This window comes from Callorhinchus milii, unplaced genomic scaffold (assembly GCF_018977255.1).
Source record: "Callorhinchus milii isolate IMCB2004 unplaced genomic scaffold, IMCB_Cmil_1.0 Scaffold18, whole genome shotgun sequence".
Classification (NCBI taxonomy): Eukaryota; Metazoa; Chordata; class Chondrichthyes; order Chimaeriformes; family Callorhinchidae; genus Callorhinchus; species Callorhinchus milii.
Genome location: NW_024704759.1, coordinates 4,196,311 through 4,214,969, shown reverse-complemented (window position 1 = coordinate 4,214,969; position 18,659 = coordinate 4,196,311). Strand labels below are relative to the sequence as shown.

General features: G+C 38.0%; 1 protein-coding gene across 3 annotated transcripts in view; it reads right to left on the bottom strand.

Moving 5' to 3' along the window:
* LOC103171997 (disks large-associated protein 4) overlaps positions 1–18,659 on the bottom strand; it is a 76,460-nt gene continuing 57,801 nt past the window's right edge. For 2 of the 3 annotated variants that reach the window (XM_042341730.1, XM_042341729.1), the window contains 6 exons: positions 13,740–14,104; positions 12,270–12,364; positions 11,298–11,716; positions 10,595–10,686; positions 9,535–9,687; positions 1–5,324 (listed from right to left, as the gene is read on the bottom strand). In XM_042341730.1, coding sequence (XP_042197664.1) covers positions 5,106–5,324; positions 9,535–9,687; positions 10,595–10,686; positions 11,298–11,716; positions 12,270–12,364; positions 13,740–14,104 — 1,343 coding nt within the window. In that variant the 3' untranslated portion in view covers positions 1–5,105. Of the gene's footprint in view, positions 5,325–9,534; positions 9,688–10,594; positions 10,687–11,297; positions 11,717–12,269; positions 12,365–13,739; positions 14,105–16,198; positions 16,253–18,659 lie in introns of all 3 variants that reach the window. The other variant, XM_042341728.1, reaches the window with a different exon arrangement.

Sequence of the window (18,659 nt, the reverse complement as noted above, 5' to 3'; positions counted from 1 at the left end):
CAGTTTATTAGATTTTTAATGAAACCAGGAGCAGAAAATAGTTTGAACACACTTAACAGAGGCATAGAGGGAAACTGTAACAACCTGGCATAAGAGATAGAAGCAAACAATGAAAATAGGTGAGAATTGTCTTGAGCTATTTAAGAAAAAAGGAAAAATATACAGACAACTAAATGGTTAAACCAAATATAGGCAAAAGTTGATAGTAATGAAATTGGATACGTTTAAATGATTAATTCTGTACTTAATTTAATGGCATCATTCAAAATTATCCCAAATATAAGTTTTACCATAGAATTTCTGCAGTAAAAGCATGACCAGTATCCACAAAGCAAGCGGTTGATGGTATTTCACTGCAAAGACTTGCTAATGTGCAATTTATATTGCACCTTGATATTTTAGGGGACCAGTCAAAGCAGTGAATTCAATTCATATTTGTTCAATAAGATGAGATCAGGCCATCAGTGTGCGTGTGTGTGGTGGGGAGAATCGTGGGGGATTCATTTTTTTTGTAACACTTTCATGAAGGGGAATTTTAAAATAATGTGGTGTGTCAATGTTTGGTTATGAGTAAATACCAACACTGAACCAATCACTGAAAGCTTTTATTTGATGTACAACTAACCATTAGAATTTCTCCCTTTTTTAAAAAAAATCCACATTTACACCATCACTTTCTAACCCAAGAATGATTAGTTAGAGCAGTTCTAACACTCCTTGTTGCTCGCGGGTAAAAAAAAAACTAAAGTTTTGGAACAGGCTGATACGCCTACCAATTGGTTCAGTTCCCACTGAACAGCTTTCGATGCAACATTTGAGCAGTGGCTTCTGCATGCATCAGTACACCCTTGAGGCTGGACACCTTTTGATTTTGAACATATGAAATCACCAACATAAGAACTGGCAAAAGTGCAAATGCTGGTGAACTGAACCCCTGCCAGTGCCACAGTAGCCATAACAAAGCCGCAATCTGGTCAATAACATGGCACAATTGTAGGCTGTGCTAAAATATGCTTCTCGATCAGCTCAGATTTATAGAAATGTTCGCAATGATACAGGATTCCAGCTTCTCTGTTGTCAATAAGCAAAATGCTACTTTTCTCTAGAGATGGTCATTTCATGCTCCTAATAGTTTTATGGGTAGACATTTGAAATATATTGTGGTATTCAATATTGAGATATTAAAGTGTGCTGCAAACAACTGGAACAGACAGCTAATGCACAGCATTTGATCAATAGTAATAAACTTTTCATTAAAAATCAATTTGGAGCAATCATGTTAGCCCTTATGCTTATTTTTTTGAAAAGTCCTTGTTCTAAATACCTCGCCCAATGTGCACAGCAGAACACTTCAAAAAAGCTTGTGTACTGCGAATAAGTGGTAATAGTGTCGACTTAATTTCATGACAAGGTCAGCCCTACTTGTAGTGGTGATTGCCGTGAAAAATAAAGTGCTTAAGCGAAACATACTGCAATCTAAAATGAATAAGGATCGCATCTCGTTACAAAGTCTATAAATTAACAAGCCATTTCTTTGGCTTATTTACAAATCAAATGGAGAAATTTGGTAAAAAGGTAAATCAGAAATGAAAAAACACATTTTATAGCACCCGACCACGTCAAAACATCTTCCAGCGCTTCACGGGTAATTGGTGTGAAGTGTACGGACGATTTTGTAGGCAAACACAGCAGTTTGCGCACAGCAAGATGTCAAGACGACGAGACGACTGACCAATGAATCTTGGAGAATTAGAAACTCCATTCTCTTTAAACCCTTTTGTGGGATATTTAAGGCTTACCTGGACATACAGCTCTCAGGTGGCAATTTGTTGGGTCAGGGTATCAAGGGAAATGTGGGAATGGTAGGTAATTGGAGTTGAGGTACAGATCAGCCAGGATCTTACATAATGGAGGAACAGGCCTGAGCGGCTGAATGACCTACTCCTGTTCCTATGTTGTAGGTACTTTTTAATTAGCATGCAAATCTCATTTGAACCATTCCTGTCCTTTGGTGCGATAGAAATTCACCAGGTCCTAACCATCAGTTTATACAAGCATCATGAGCCTCCTTTTTTTGCTGACCGCGCACGTGTGTGGGTGAGGAGGTTAAAGAGAAAGATGATAAAGTATACAGTTCGGGATGGGAAATTAAACGCATTTTTTTTTTTACAATCAACATGACAACTCCTACAAAAATATAAATTTTGCCTCAGGGAAGGGTGGTGATGTTCGATGTGCTGGTAAATGTAGTGCACTTTTGCCAATGTGCACAGGTAGTGGGATTTCTCATTGTAACCCCAAATCACCAAATGCACTAAAACGACAGCCACACAAGCATCACCCCTAAAAATGCCAAAAATGATACATCTTTGGAACACTTACACATTCATGAAACATTGCACACACGTTTGTTTAGAGAAAAATAAAATGACTACAGATCGCAAAGGTTTTTCCTTTCATATTTTTCAAGTCAGTAAAATCATTAAATATTTCATGTGAGAATATACAGAGCATACACCAGGTTTCTTGAAAAGACTGTGAGCTATTTGCTGGTCTATTCAGACATTCAAAGAGATAAACCTACAAAATGTTTTGTGCAAGTGAGGGGATGTCAATGCTGGCAATTGGAATGTTTCTTCCTTTGAGTAACCAACAGCAGCATCAAGCAATTTCAAGTCAGGTTGTGTAAAGTTCCTTCTGTTTAAGCCTGATCTGGGACAGGCACTCCCCACTACAGCAATGTACATTTTTCTTTCTCTTGGTGATCACATCTCCTTGTTGGATCTTCAGCACTACTTGCTCTTGGCACCTTTGCTCTGACAAACAGTAGTAACACCAAAAGCCAGATACTAGACACTATCCAGGGCATTTTCTTTTAATGCAATTGCTTCACTGCTTCATAAAGAGTGCATATTGTCATTTGCCACACAATCCAGTTTTTGCATCACTGCTTGGTTTCAGGAATAAGACTAAATTGCATGGCTTGAATTTAAGAATCTCTCTAAAACAGTCAAATTAGACCAACAAACAGAATAGCATCTCACACTAATATGTTAGATTTGTCGTAGGATTGAGGCATTCTTCAGAGTTTTGTTTTTACAAACTGCAATTTTTTATACTTTAAATATATAATGTTACCAATATACCTTTTAAGAGTACACAGGGCAAAATGAAAGCAAGAGTACTTTGTATTGTCACAATGATTATTTAAGGAACACTCAATGTATTGGTTCAGTTCAGGAAGATGCGAGTTGATGCAAGTTTCTACTGCACTACCATAAATTCACAATAACAGCAGAATATTTAACAGAAGCAGTAAAATAAGGGCTATAAGTTCTGTAAATGACAAGACCTGGCCAAGATGGTACAAACATTGAGTTAGGGTTAAAGAGAAATAATTGCACTAGTTAAAATATGTGCAAATGGATAAGGGTTTAGTCAGGTCACACATGGGACTTTAACAAGACAGTGAAATTATGGTGCTCGATACACATTTCAGCTGAAAGGTATCAGCCCTAGAAGACGAGCTGTTTCAAAAAGGCAGAAGACTGAAGGTGTGGTGGCCTTCAAACCTTTTCTTTATGAGAAATAAAAAGATTTTCTTTCAAACATTCCACAAACAAAGATGACCGTTCAGTGATGGGATTCTAAAACAGTATGACACAGGAACAAATCTCATACATGTCCGATTGACCAAGATCTCATCTCATCGTGGTCAAACCTGTACAAAAACTGCAGATAATCAATTTCTCGTGCAGCAGTCAACAGAATGAGCAAACAGTTCAAAGCAGTCAGCTCAGGTTTACCACAGTTGCAATATAGTTGAACAATATTTTATTGGTCATTTCCTGTGCTACAAAATCCTACGCTCATGGGATTTAAACAAGTTGAAGCAAATGTTGGCATTTTGACTGTTGAAAAGGTAATTCTTTTAAAAAGGAAAAGTTTTCAACGAGGAGGAAACAAAATGAAAGGGGCAAGGACGTGCATTATGCAACAAATTATGCAACCTTCTAGACAACACAAAGAACATCAGAGGGTGGAGTGTGGACACGGAGTAACAAAAGCCACCGATATAAAGTATATTTGGACAAAAGCTATTAATTAGGTAGTGCTTATTTCACATTTCTTATGAATGTTCACCAATTGTTTTTGAACAGTACACATTCACCTAACAGGTTTCTTTCTTACATCAATCCAAATTTATGGTTTATCTCCATAATTTAATTTCCATTTGTATGCTTAAAATCTTAACTACCGTACGTATCTACATATAAACAGCCATTTTAAGCTATCGCTAGGATCAGGAAGTAATAACAAATGAAACAATGTTAAAAGTACTCACTGCAAAATCCAAGATCCACATCCTAAAAGATTCTAACGAAAGTTCCATTTTAATTGTTTTTGTATGTGCTTGTTTTCATAAAATGGTTCCATGATTGTGAATTACGTTGTTTTTTGTGTGTTGCTTATGTACATTTTGGAAAAAACATGAGACAGGTAAATGCTCTATTGCTTTGTTCTACTGAATGTTTGAGGAGTTTCACATCATTTTACACCAGCACTCTAAATTTACAGAGCAAATGGAAGCATATTCTGAGAAACTGTAGTTTCTACAGATGACTCATGAGAATACATTTCTTAGAAGAAAAGTAAGAAACCAAATAAAATTGAGCTCAGAAGTAAAACCAATCTTAAGTTCAGTTGGTTAAAGAAACTTGAGCTTCCTTCAAATAGTCAGCAATCGAAGTAACAAATATTTTGTACTTCATCTAATTTTCTTGTATATGCTAGAAAAACACGGTTTACTATTAATAGGCATGACAATGGTACAAAGCAATTAATTTACTGTACAGAAAGATTGACGTGAGGTTATGGCTAAGACAAAGCCATGCAAATGATGAGAAGCATGGCAACCAATGAACACATTGCTGATGAGATACAAGACAAGTTGTAGAAAGAATGACTAAATCTGGCGTTCACTGTCAATGCCATAATTACTAACAAACATTGCATTCTAGTATCTGATACTTAAATGTTGCTTGTAGAACAGCGGAGGCCACAGAAGTTTTAAAGTTGGCCCAAAATGTATACAAAAGATCAATTCACAGCCGCGTCTGTGCCTCAGGTACGTATATCTCAATACTGTCTGCACTCTCTGTTGCTGAGTTCTGTCGTACAGATGCAGCGCGTTTGGCAGCCATCAGTCGTTTGCGAGCTTCCTGGCGCTGTTTGTCTGCTGAATCGGTCAGTTTCTCACGATTTACAGGAGGCTTAGTCTTTGCTGGTTTCTTTGGCACTGGAGGGGGCAACTTTTTCTCTTCCTTTGTGAAAAAGAAACACATGTTAAGAATTGAAAACTTTCAACTGCAAAAGGCTCTCTCCACAATTAAATCATGCACCAATCTTCCCGGGACTACTGTTTAATGATGCTATTTGTGGTTTGATATCCATTTATATTCTGTGTTTGCTGTTGACATCATAAACACCAGCCACATATTCATCACATAAAAGGAGCGGTGACCTGAGAGTCTGTAGCACCGGGCACCAGTTTGTGATTAACAGACGTCATTCCTGCTTGCAGGGCAAACAAAAGCCGCAGACCAAAGTTAGAAGCAACAAGTAAAAACAGGCTGAGAAGCTGAAAATAATGAATTGTAAGTGGGGAACTTTTCCAGTCAAAAGATTGGTCGGTTTAAGATCTTTCATCAACACGTAGTTCTGGTAGCTTTCCCAAACACTGAGGAAACCGCTGCATAGGTACGCAGAATAAAACCACCTTACATCGAAAGGAGTGGAAGCCATTCTGGTGGTGGCAGAATGTTTGCTTGCACCGTCTTCTTCCCTGGTTGATGCTAAACCAATTTGTAAATATTTTGAAGTGACTTTTGAAGTATTTTGTGGGCAAATGTATTTTGTGCGCAAGTGTATTTTGTGTAGGATCAGCTGCAGGACTGGAACAGACCACCTTTTGGCAAGCAATGCTGTAATATACAAAACAAGAAAATCCAACATATACTTTGTAATCTTAACTGTCTGGTCACAAGTCAAAGAAAATCATAACCGCGTATGTAGATTCTAGATGCCAAATGTTTGAAACCTGGATTTTGTTTCAATGAATAAGACAGTTAGGACACTTTCTGCAGCTGAATAAACTTAAGAGAGTTTAAACAGGCTGATAAAGGATTAACATTTTCACATTAAAAAAATGTTTTCTAGATGGATAAACCCAGGTGTTGAAGAAATACCATTTGGTAGCACTGAGCTGAATAGAAAGGACAGTGGCACCTCAGCTAAGAATTAGCATTTGCACTGCTGGGATAGGGAAATGGAAAATATGAACCAGTGCTCCAATTTCCAGTCAATGACTCATATGGGATGACTACAAAGACAAGATCCGATGACTGTAATGCCATCGCTCAGTAACCATTGTGTAATAATAATGCTCACATTTGATATAGCATCTTTCACGCCCCAAGGACGTCTCAAAGTGCTTCACAGGGTAAGAGTGAAGTGACTGTACTTTGTGGGCAAATGTATTTTGTGTAGGATCATACATGAAAAATATCACATACCTCTATCTGGTGAATTGGAGTAGCATTGATAGAGGCCCGAGAGCAGCTTGACTGCATGCTCTCGATCACAGGATGTGCATGCCGTGCTCACACTGGCAGGTTCATACTGTACTTTTGGCACAGCACTGGTGCCAAAGTTGCACTTTATGGCTGCATAAGAAAGAATGATGTCAGAAGCAACAGTTTTTGAGGAAAGCTCTCAAGACCAAAATAGTTTGGTGGGGGGGAGGGGGGAGGAACAGGAGTGATGTGACTTCACTCATCCTGTTGGCTTGTGTTCAACACCCAAGGTACACTCTCACTGCCCTTGTGAATTTCAGTAATTTCTTAGCAGCACTGAAATAACAATAGTAGAACCCTGTTCTAAACACTTCATTATAACACAGGTTCAATTACTTACCCATTTACTAATCCAAAATGCACACGCCAGCTCCATCGACGCTTCAAAACACTGCCCAGCAAGGGGAAAGTCAAAATGGCTGACTTCAGGGTCAACGAGTCACGTACTGGAAGTGATGCCATTGGTAATTTGATGACCCCAGAAGTCGGATACTTTAGCTTTCCACCACAAGTATTTTGAAGAACCGATGGGAGTCGGCCCTCTCTATTGTGAGCAGGTGCAGTATGAGCTGACCTGCAATCTCACCCCAGTTGGGAATTAGCTGGGAATATATGGACCTGAATTACTGCGTTATAACAACGTTCGATCACATAACGCAAACTTACTAGCATATGAGTATCATTTCCAAATACACACAATGTGAATGAATGAAGTTTTTTTTAAGATGCTTCAGCAAGTATAGCACATAAATGAGTCAAATTTTAAAAGCGACCAAAAATGTAGAACTGGAGACAAGCACTTGTGCACCCACACCAAGGAACATTTGTGCATAACCAAAATTTGGTTATTGATTAACCACAAATGTAACATTTGGCAATGTTATGTGGGAATTAATGCCAAAAGAGGTTACCCATAATTCAGTGTTTAAAATACAATTCTATTGTGCTGAGTTTACAGGCCAGGCTTTACTGGAACATAAACAAAGAGGTGTTGTTTCTATGTGTTTTAAGTTAGAAACCTAGTATGAAGAAAGAAAGCCTCATAAAACTTGGTGAAAGCCTAGCATTGCATTTTCTAAAGCTGACATTCAAGTACAGAATGCTTATAGACACAAGTTTCAGTCTAAATTATTTCAAAATGCAAGATTGGGGAGTAGAAAACCGCTTAGATAATTTGGTGGGGGGGAAAAAAAAATCAAAGATTTGTCTATTGATCGGGATGAGATCCAAGAGCAAACTATAACAGCCACAAAAAAAATTAGGCAGTGAACTAAAATTTTAAATAAATTGAAATAAAGTGAAAGGTGTTTATGATTTTGACTTTGACCTTTCTCGAAGAAGTGTAATCAATTGGGTTAGCATTAAAAATCCTGTAATGATTTACATTAAAAATAAATAATAATAAAACAATAATAAATCGGTCATTTTCAATCTACGACTGTTTGTGGGACATTGCTGTGCGCAATTGGCTGCCGCGTTTGCCCACATATATAGAGTCAATTCACTTTACAGTGTGTTCTGTGAAGCGCTTTGGGACGTCCTCCCGACGTGAAAAGCGCTATATCAAATGCAAGGATTATTATTATTATTATTATTACAGGAGCCATCTGAAGTTGTGATAAAACTGAAGCAGCCAGAGTACTGCGTCTCATTCTGTGGACAATGTCAATTGTCCTTTGTCATTTCACCCAAGCAGTCATTCTTCATGGGTGAGCTCAAACAGTGAAGGACATCCAGCTATTCAGAGTTTGTTTTTGCTTTTTTTTAAACTTGAGTGCAATCCTGCCTTCGTGGGCAGAGTTATCTCGTCCAACATTTTTCCACATTCTTCCTCCAAGTGGAACAGCAATTCATTACTGATGGCAAAATCAATTTAGAAAATAATTTACATGTAAGCTTACCATCATAGGAGCTTCTTCCCTCTTGAACTCAGTGGATCAACTGCGGAAAAACAGATTTAAGAGTGTGCATGGAGATCTCTTCAGTGTGGACATCATCACACAGTGCAGAACAGACCTCCATACACACTCTAACCCAATCAACAAATCCTACAGACTGTATAGTTATGTGGCCTTTCATCTGCTGCAATCAAAAAGATAGCACAGAAGTCAAAGCTGAATCTGCAAATGTCACCAACAAATTCGGTCTCTGCATTAACTAGGCAAACATTTTCAGAATTTCTAAACACTGCAGCTGGAATGTGATTTCATTTTCAAGAGTCCAGTTTGAAAATGTTATCTTGAAAAAGTACATTTACAGTGTGTAGGACTAGAGGATAGTGCAACAACGAAACCCTGATTATTTGCCATAATGACAAGTTCATGCAGGAATTACTGAAAGTGTTATTTGATCAAGGATATGCCGTAAAATGGGAGGCAGAAGCTGAGATTAGCTACATTCCCAATTATGCCAGATAATCAAGGTTCCACTGTATATTTTGTTATCCACTGAGCAATCAGGAAGTTCTAAGCTTTAACTCGGCAAGATTTGGGAACGGATACTTAAGTTTGCTATGGAAGTGATGCAATGTAACACTTATTTTTCAGCGCCTTGGGTTGTCCTCCTGATGTGAAAGACGCTCTAAAAATGTAATTTTGTTGTTGTACAAGTTGAATCAGACTTTATTTTACAACTCTTAAATTTTAAAGCTGTAGGGAGCCTCAAGTTTCGACCATTAGCTCTCCCAACATTGAATATCCTTTGCATTGCTTTAGAATAATTTCTGGACATTTATTAAAACCATCAATAAAGTTATACTGAACCATGGAGCTTTCCTCCACCCCCACAAATTAAAGCTTAAAGCTATTTTACACCAGTATAGAAATGCTATTAAAGTTCTCAAAGGGTTAGTATTCATAACTATTAGTTTCAACCAAAAGTAGATAAAACTGCAAGTTACCTTCTTTTCTGGCATTTCAACAATTCTCCACTCATTTGTCTTCAGGTGATAAAGTTCATCAAACTTCATACTGATGTCTTCAATGGAAAGCTGCAGCATATCCCAAAAGCCAGCTAGATCTTGTGCAGTGGGTCGTGGGTTTGTATTTTGATTCTAGAGAGTAAAATCAATAATAGAATTAACTGAAACGTAAAACTTATTTCTCGTCTTGCTTCCTTCCCTTAAACTTGTCAGATAGCTTTTTTTTAAATAGGTGCTTGTGTTAGACTTCACCTGTCAAGTGCCTATCCTCCTACAAAAAAAAAATCACCCCTTTGTGGCCACCTTCAAAAGCATATTTTTTTCTTAAGCAAGTTAATTTTGGTGTCAAACTAACTACAGTGCATAGCTTCACACAATGCTTTTTAGTGTTCTATTTTAGTTTGCTGAAGTCAGCGAAAGAGCAGGAAATTCTGTGGGCAACTTCACGAGTGCATTGACCTTGGTTATAAAGTTACCATTGTTTTGTTTATCACAAGACATCAGCTCTCTGAACTGCCTTAAATCTCTTTAAAGCTGTCTGAAACCACCCAATTGTACCAATCCAATAGGAAACTCCTTGTTTACAGATAACAATTTCAAAGTAGGAAGATGCATAAATCACAGAGATCCACCTATGGTCAAACGATGTAAACTGGTGGGATCAGTAAGAATAATAATCCTTGCACTTGATATAGAGCCTTATCACACCTTCGAGACATCCCAAAGTGCTTCACAGAATATACAACAACAACTTAGGTTTATATAGCGCCCTCCACGCTGGATGGTGTCTGAGCGCTTTGCAGTAACGGATCCTGGGATCGAGCCAGGGGGAGGGGGAGGAAGGTGACCAAAGGCGCGGTCAAAAGGTCTTCAGCAGAGACCTGAAAATGGGAAGGGAGTCGTGTATATTGTATAGTGTATATTGATACTGTAGTGAATTGACATTACAGTCAATTGACATTACAGTCAATTCACAATTACTGAAATTAAATTGGCTATTGCTATTAGCTCAAATGTATTGCTGAACATAAGCACTCACCAGGTTTTGCTCACAGAGGCCATGGAATTGCTGGAATTTCTGAGACATCAAAAGCTGTGCACTTCCAACTGCACTCCGAATTTTTCCTAGGACTAAAGAAAAGGATGGTTACGCACATGAATCATAAGGTTATAAGGTTTTGATCTGGACAAGAAGCCCAAAAGGAAAAAAAAGATTTGTACTAGAACTTAACAAATCAATATCCAAATTGAAGAGCTCTGGGACCCTACCTGCATGAAGGGTGCTATATAAATGCAAGTTATTGTTTAGAATATTTGTAATCACTCTAGTGAATCATTAGTCAAAAAAACAAATCCAATTGATATCTGCACAGTTATCCAGTGCTTTGCAGCTGAAATCTGAACATTATAGGCCACTTAATCCTACAGTTCAAAATTCGTCTCCAAACCAAGGCATTTCACTTTTCCTAGCTTGAGTTTTCTCCTCTAGAATTTCACCCTACAAGCAGGAAGTGTAAACTGGGAACCAAGGCACATGCAACATTTAACTCTCCAGTTGGGGAAATGATTCAACTAATCTTAGTGAAATGCCAGTGACTATAAGGCAAACTGTAAGAATTTTCCACAATCCTCAAAATAAACATTGAAAAGTATTCAGGCTCAAAACACAACAATTATTTGATCTTGCAACATACTAAGGACTTCTATGATGCAGCAAAACAACAATAATTGTAACAGTATACCTTCTTCAGACAGAGTATTTTCTTTGGTTTCTGTCTCTATTTGATGACACCATCCTTCCATTCTTTCTTTTTCTGCTTGTAACAGTTTCAAGAACGAATAGCCATCCCGACGACAGGAAGTTGCCTGCACTGGCTCCACAGGCAGGTTATTTGTAGATTCTAACCAAGGTTCAGGTGGCGGTAAAGAAGATGGGTCTAGAGCTGGGTCCAAATTGTCTCCATAAGCAAAAGCTTTATTTTTTGTCTGGGAACCTTTTGCATGCTGTCGTGAAGCAGGTTCGGGGTTCAAAGCATTGTGATGCTGCGAAGAGTCTGAAAATTTATTAATTTTGTCCTGGGATCCAGCGGTTGAATTCCCACACTCTTGCGCAGCAGAATCAATCTCTTGTTTTGACATCATGCTGCTAGAGCGGCCAGTCCTGTTCAAATAATGAGAAGTTAGATTTAGTTAAGTTGTCTTTTAACATTAGTTAATTATAAGGTTTGCCTTTGAATAAATAAAAAGGAACCATAAAAGTGACATTATCTTTATAACAAAACGTTGATTGAAATCATGGTGTAAAAAACAGTCAAAAATGTGCAATGTCATTTCAGATAAGTGAAAGTTTTGCAATGTAAATTACCAATCTGGCCTTTAAAATTGCTTTTCTCACCTCACTTTTACAAAGTTTAATTTTATGCACTTAGAAAAATCACAGAAATAATAATCATAAGCATACTCTTGTACAATATGCTAAAATAGTTGCAGCTAGAATCCTTTTTGTGTGATCCTATTTGAAAACTTGCAGTGAACTCACAATAGAGGGAAACAACCAGAGCCAACACACTATAGCAAGTGGAGCCAAATCCACCTGGAATGCATTCAAGATAGAATGTTCTGGAATTACAAAGGTCCTGGGAGCAACTGCCTGGGCAGAATATGGAGAAAATAAACCAATTAAAGCTGTTCATGTGACAATTATTTTTACTCACTGCCACTCGGTCTCTACTTGTATTCCAATCGACTGGAACTTGTTGATGAGTTGAGTGTCTTCTTCCTTGATCACACTCTGCTGCATACAGTCAACCTAGAGAAAGGAAACAAGTTACCACTTCCACTCTTACCATTTTGTCCATTTCAAAAGATGTGTAAAAAAAATTACCAATAGTTTTCAGAACTAGTATAAACATTATCAATATAGTTCCATGCACGCATTCATAACATTGAGGCTTGACTATGCAAAGTCATTGCCTGTCGGCCTCCCCAACTATTCCCTCCATTGGCTGCAGATCATCCAGAACTCTGCAGTCTGTGTGCTCTCCCACACCAGGCTCCATGACCCTATCAGCCCCATCCTTGCCCGACTCCACTGGCTTCCCATCACTCTGAGGATACAGTTCAAAATAATAATAATAATCCTTGCATTTGATATAGCGCTTTTCACGTCGGGAGGACGTCCCAAAGCGCTTCACAGAACACACTGTAAAGTGAATTGACTGTATATTTGTGGGCGAACGCAGCAGCCAATTGCACACAGCAATGTCCCACAAACAGTCGTAGATTGAAAATGACCAATTTATTATTGTTTTTGGTTTTGGAGGGATTATTATTAGGCTCTGTGTGGAGTAAGGAAACTTGCCCAAGGTTTCGCCCTCTGCCTGGAATTGAACTCAGGTCTGTCGCTTGCAAAGCGAGTGCTCTAACCACTGAGCTACAGGACTCCGAGATCCTGGTCCTCACCTTCAAAATGCTCCGTGGCCTTGCTCCCCGCTACCTCTGCGACCTCCAAACCCCTACCAACCTTCCTGCACCTTCCGCTCAGCAGGCTCCGGCCTGCTTCGCGTTCCCTGCCTCGCCCGCCCGACCATTGACGGGCACTTCTGCCACTCTGTTCCTACTCTCGGGAACTCCCATCCCACAGTCCCTCCGCCTCGCCCCCTCCCTTGTCTCCTTCAAGACCCTCTTTAACCGTGCTTTTGATCACCCTGCTCCCCCACCCTGCCCTCCACACTCCCCAATCCCGACCCCCAGCTCGGGTCCGAAACACTGACTGTCGAGCGCCTTGGGATATCCTCCTGGCGTGAAAGGTGCTATGCAAATGTAATTTTGTTGTTATTGTACGTTTTAACAGGACACTAATCAAATTGTTGGGATTATAGTTAGCTTTAAGTTTTCTCGCTATTATGTTTTGAATATTTTGATACAACTTTAAATGACCTACAACTAAACTTTATGTACTGGCCTAGATTCAAATATACTTTTTAAATCAAGCACATTACCTGGGGGCTATAACGTAAAATGGTGATGTATTGCATTTGCATTACTACTTGAAAAGTTGTATTGTTCTTTTAATTGTTTTCTTCTGCAATAAAATTTGTTAATCAGAAGAATCACAAGACTGAGTTTGTTAAATTGTTCCGCACAATTACTTTAATTTGGCAAAATTTTCAGCAGACACTTACCTGTATTCCTATGGAAGAAAGCTTTCTTTTGGGGGGAGGTTCCGCCTTTGGTTCCTCAGGAGGGAGTGTTGCTTTCTCACTCGTCACTGTGGCATTTCGATGTTGGTTTTCCAATTGTTCACGAACTGGGGCATTAAGGCTTCCTGGCTTGGTTGTGTTCAGCGCCCTGGCACTATCCAGGCTGTCTGAAGAATTACTGCGACCAGACTGGCTGTTTATATCACTCTTATGATCCTGATTATCAAGGTATGTATCTTGGGCTGATTCCGTGCTGCTCTGGACTGTAACGGATATAAACGGTTTAGACGTGGTCCGTGGTGGAACTGGCGGTGGGGTCTTCTTATAAGTGGTTATACACGATGACACTGGGCAGGGAAAGAAAAACAAGTTGTAAGTTAGTGCATCATCAGAGAAGCCATTCTTTCTTTTGGAGTATTCCACAATTCCTATTACCACAAAATGTTCTTGATTATTGTTAAGCAAAAACTGCTGTTCTTAAAATAACGTTTCACATTGTGGTATGGAGTGCCACACTCTTGAATAATTTTAGATCAAGTTAACACTGTTTCTCCAATTGATTTTGCTGTCAAGAATTTCAGTACAGTAAAATTCAGTCTTTACAGTATGTTCAGTCATCACATCTCAGTGATGAGCAAGAAAATAATTCTAGTTAAACAGAAACATTACTGATTGGTAGGAGCTATATTATAAATCTTTCAAAACACTAATATCGCATAGACAACTTTTTGCATGAATTCAAACAAAGAAATAATTCTATTGAATTTGTCAGTTTTGAGACACTTTTGGTGTAGTAGCATGAAGAAACTACAAGGTACTTCTTTGGCTAGAAAGCACTAAAGACACAAGAATTAATTGATTTACCAAACTTGCTGCTAAATTCACTACCTTATTAAAAAGCACTCAGGTAGCTCAAGTGTATGTGAACAACTTTGTTATGCTTTAAGGAAGATTTATTATGCATACACGTTTGTGCTACATTCACATGCCAGCACTGTTTATTGAACTTAAATCATATATTCTAACAGTTCTCTTAACTGCCTGCCAAAATTCACTCTATAGCAGCCAGTTTGTCATCTTTCAGCAGGGATTCCCTTAGGCTTAAATGATACAGCAATGATTAACATTTCAGATCTTTGATCGACAGTACAACCAGAAAGACAAAGCATCATTTTGAAAATAAAACAGACTGAACAAATGCTTCCACTACTGAAACAAGTTTGTAAAAGACGAGAGTCAAAATGCAATTCGACCTGAAGATTTGATTAATGTAAAATAAAGCCAACACAAGATGTAGTACAGTACACGTGCTTCACTGAATAACTGTACCAAGCAGATTATCCGAATGTGAAAAGTAGCATAAATCTTCCAGGAATTATGAATGCAAGCAAGCACACTGTAATAATGTCCTACAGTGCCTTTAAACAATTACTGAAATGAGTAAAATTGACGTACATTGCGCACACTTATGTATACACATATTTTGTAAAGACTTACAGCAACTATCGTACTTGTACACAGATGCAGTAGACAAGACTACAGTTAACATTTTGCCCAGCCACACACTTGAGGAATTTCCATTGCTTCATAGAAATTCAGCATCTTTAACCTTTTCCCATCCGAAGTGTTCAAAGAAGCAGTTTCCATGTTTCAGCTTCAGTTGCACTAAACAGATTGCGCTCAGATTCCTGAGCATGTTCCTTTTATCATGTAATAAGATGATGAAACTGGTGCAAGCTTAACACTACATTAAATACTGTTCTATGCTTGAAAATACACCAAATCAAATTCTAGTAAGTCTTTTAGGATCAACTCCTTGCCATGTATAATTGTAGAACAGTTTATTTATTGTTAAACCTCTGTTTAATTGTACCCAAATTCTCTATGTATCATCCTGAATCATACAAGAAACAGAATTTTTCACATTATATCATAGCAGTGCAATGCAAAACAGACTAAATTGCATGCACAAGCACAGAGCAGTCCAGTAGCCATAATTTGCATTATTTTATACCTACATCATAATGCAAATGCACATTTTTAAAGAAAATCAAGAACTGATGGGTCAGGTAATATTCCAGTATTGAAATGGTAAAACACTCCCAACTATTCTTATACAAAACAACTTGCTATTTCACACTGGAGCATTTTGGCACGGTTTGCTGAATGGAATTAAGCTTAGTGTGTAAAGGACTTCAGTGAAGAAAAAATAAGATTAAGGACAGAATTTAAAACAAAATCCAAAGAGGAATAAAGGGAAAACAAAGAAGTTCAAAAGAATAGCGATGGAGTGAGGGAGAGAAAAAGCAACCTTGTCTTCACTTTCAAAACCTCAAATCCCCATGCTACGTATGTACCCTCTGCATTTCTGCTACCATGAACGGGGTTTTGCACTGCAGCTTCCATAAAATACTACAGTGAATCACAGACAAGTTTCTTACCAGCAGACTCAGAATAGTTCCTCTTCAGCACAAAGCTTGTGGTCGGATTTATATCTGTGTGTAAAATGAAAATTTTTTAGGTAGCTAATTTCAGGGGCAGGTGTAATTTGGAATCGCACACCAGTATCCCTGGCTGGATACAAAAAAAATTCAAATATTGCACCCAATTATGGGTTAATTGCAAAACAGGTGAACAGCCCCCTTGATATAGATTTATTACATAATTGTGCCATCACTAAATTCAAGACAATATAGGCTTGAATTTTTCCAATGAAATTCCTTGAGACGAGCAATAAATCTACACTAATTTACCTCAAATTATCTTATTTTGCAGGTAAACTCACCAATATTTCTGTTGAAAATATCAATTGTGCCCAACAAGTGTACTGAACTGCTTGCTCTCTTGATTTTTGTAAAATCAAACAGTAAGTAGCAACTATTTCTAGGAGCTGAACAGCCCTTAAGCTTCAGTCAGTAAACTTAATTATATTCACTTTCTAAAAATAAACACTAGTGCATAATTTTGGTATTGCGACAAGTCAGCAATATGATAAATTAACTGGCCAAAACCAAGTCCTTCACCCAAGACAATAAATGAACAACCACTGGTTTGTTTTGTATGCAAGATACAGAAAAATCTTGGCATTGTACCTCCTTGATGCCTTTTGTAGGCAACCCAGCCTACATTCTACAGTGTGAAAAATTTCTAAGCACATTCCTCTGACTAACTTTCTGTCTACAAAGCACAATTGTAACAAAGATCTGGCACACATTTTATGGGCTGAAAATACCTCGCTTATCATATCTACCATTCCTGGACAAGCAAGCACACACAAGGCACTTTATTCAATGTTTTTTTTTAAAAAGTCCTCCAGATGAAAAAGGGCTGATTTTTAATATTATTACACCATTTTAACTGTAACTAAATGCTAAGACATGCACATTCCCCTGTGTTTGTTGGAGTGATTCAGAGCAGGAAACTGGTCTCGTACTCCAAGCCAAGGAGAACTCTGTACATGTACAAACGCCACTAACCACTGCCCAACACCAATAGTGTGCAACCAACTATCACCATAAAAAACTATAAGATCTAACTAATGGTCTATTAATAGCAGTCAATGGCAACAATTAGATTCTGCAGGTTCAAATTAAATTGACACCCCTAAACTAGAATCAGTGCCTTGGGACTCTCTCCTGGCATGAAAGAAGCTAAATAATGCAATTTGACTTTATGTTACAATTTTAGCACTGATTCAAGAAACTACAAAAATGACCATTTTTTGAACTTCAAAATGAATTTTAAAAGTGTCAATCCTACATGACGTTCATTTTCTAAAAGAATTTGAAGGAGAGGACATTTCTTTTACTGAAATTCCAACAGAGTTTAAGCTAATTTCATTTTGTTGCTCACAAATTCAAAATTGCAACATCTGAATCATTCCTAGCTTCCTTTTCTTGCCACCTCCCCTCAATAATCCTTTTCTTGAAGATAGAAGTTGCTGCAGAATGGATCCACATGTGCTGGTAGTCTTCAAGAACTTTGCCCATGTGTTCATTCTTCATGGGAGCCTAGGCAATGAAAGGGCAGGTCGGTTTAGGGCTTTTACCTTGATCTGGATGACCAGGGATGCTGTACTCTGGAAGTAGGGATAAAGTCAGCGGTACATGTCTTGAATATGATACAAGTGTTTATGGAGTCAAGCGATCTAGATTGGCACCCACCTTCCCACTACGGAGGCGTTACTGAGGCAAGATCAAAGACGACTTTTAATGCAAAGCCTCATATTTCGCTCTCCTCCAAAACAATTTATACAGCAGCCAGATGGACTTGAAGTGCCACTAAATAAGATTTGAAATTAAGTGCACCTAAACTATAGTATGTCAATGAACAAAATTTGTCTGTGTAGACAGTGCACAAAATCAGAGTCAGCCCACTATATATTGAGATCTATTTAAGATGTGAAAATCTTAATGTGAAGATCTATTTACATGTGAAAACGGTTAATGGGTTGTTAGTAGAGGAAATATACCCAACTTAATTAAAATATCTAACTTAAGTAGTTTAGGTGAGAGGAAAAATCTCTACGATAGATACACCATCTATACTTGAGGCTGCATAAAATCAAACTTTCCTATTGGCATAATTTTACCATTTCTCAAATCTTCAGGAACACCCAAGAACTACAAAAACCAAATTCAAACAAATATGTAAGCAAATTATTTTGAAAACCTGTATCCCCCTTGTCCCTTGATCCTGACATTGAGGTTTTTTATGTCAAGGGAATATCAGGGCTTCCATCCAACCAAAGCACTGGAAACTAGTTAAACCTTTGGTTACAGAAGGTAATAAAGTAGGATAATTGTACTTTTTTTTAATATCACATATATATGGATTTATGTGCATCCTCTTATATTTTTTTCAATTGAAAAACAATCAACACCAAAGGGCTGTAAAATAAGA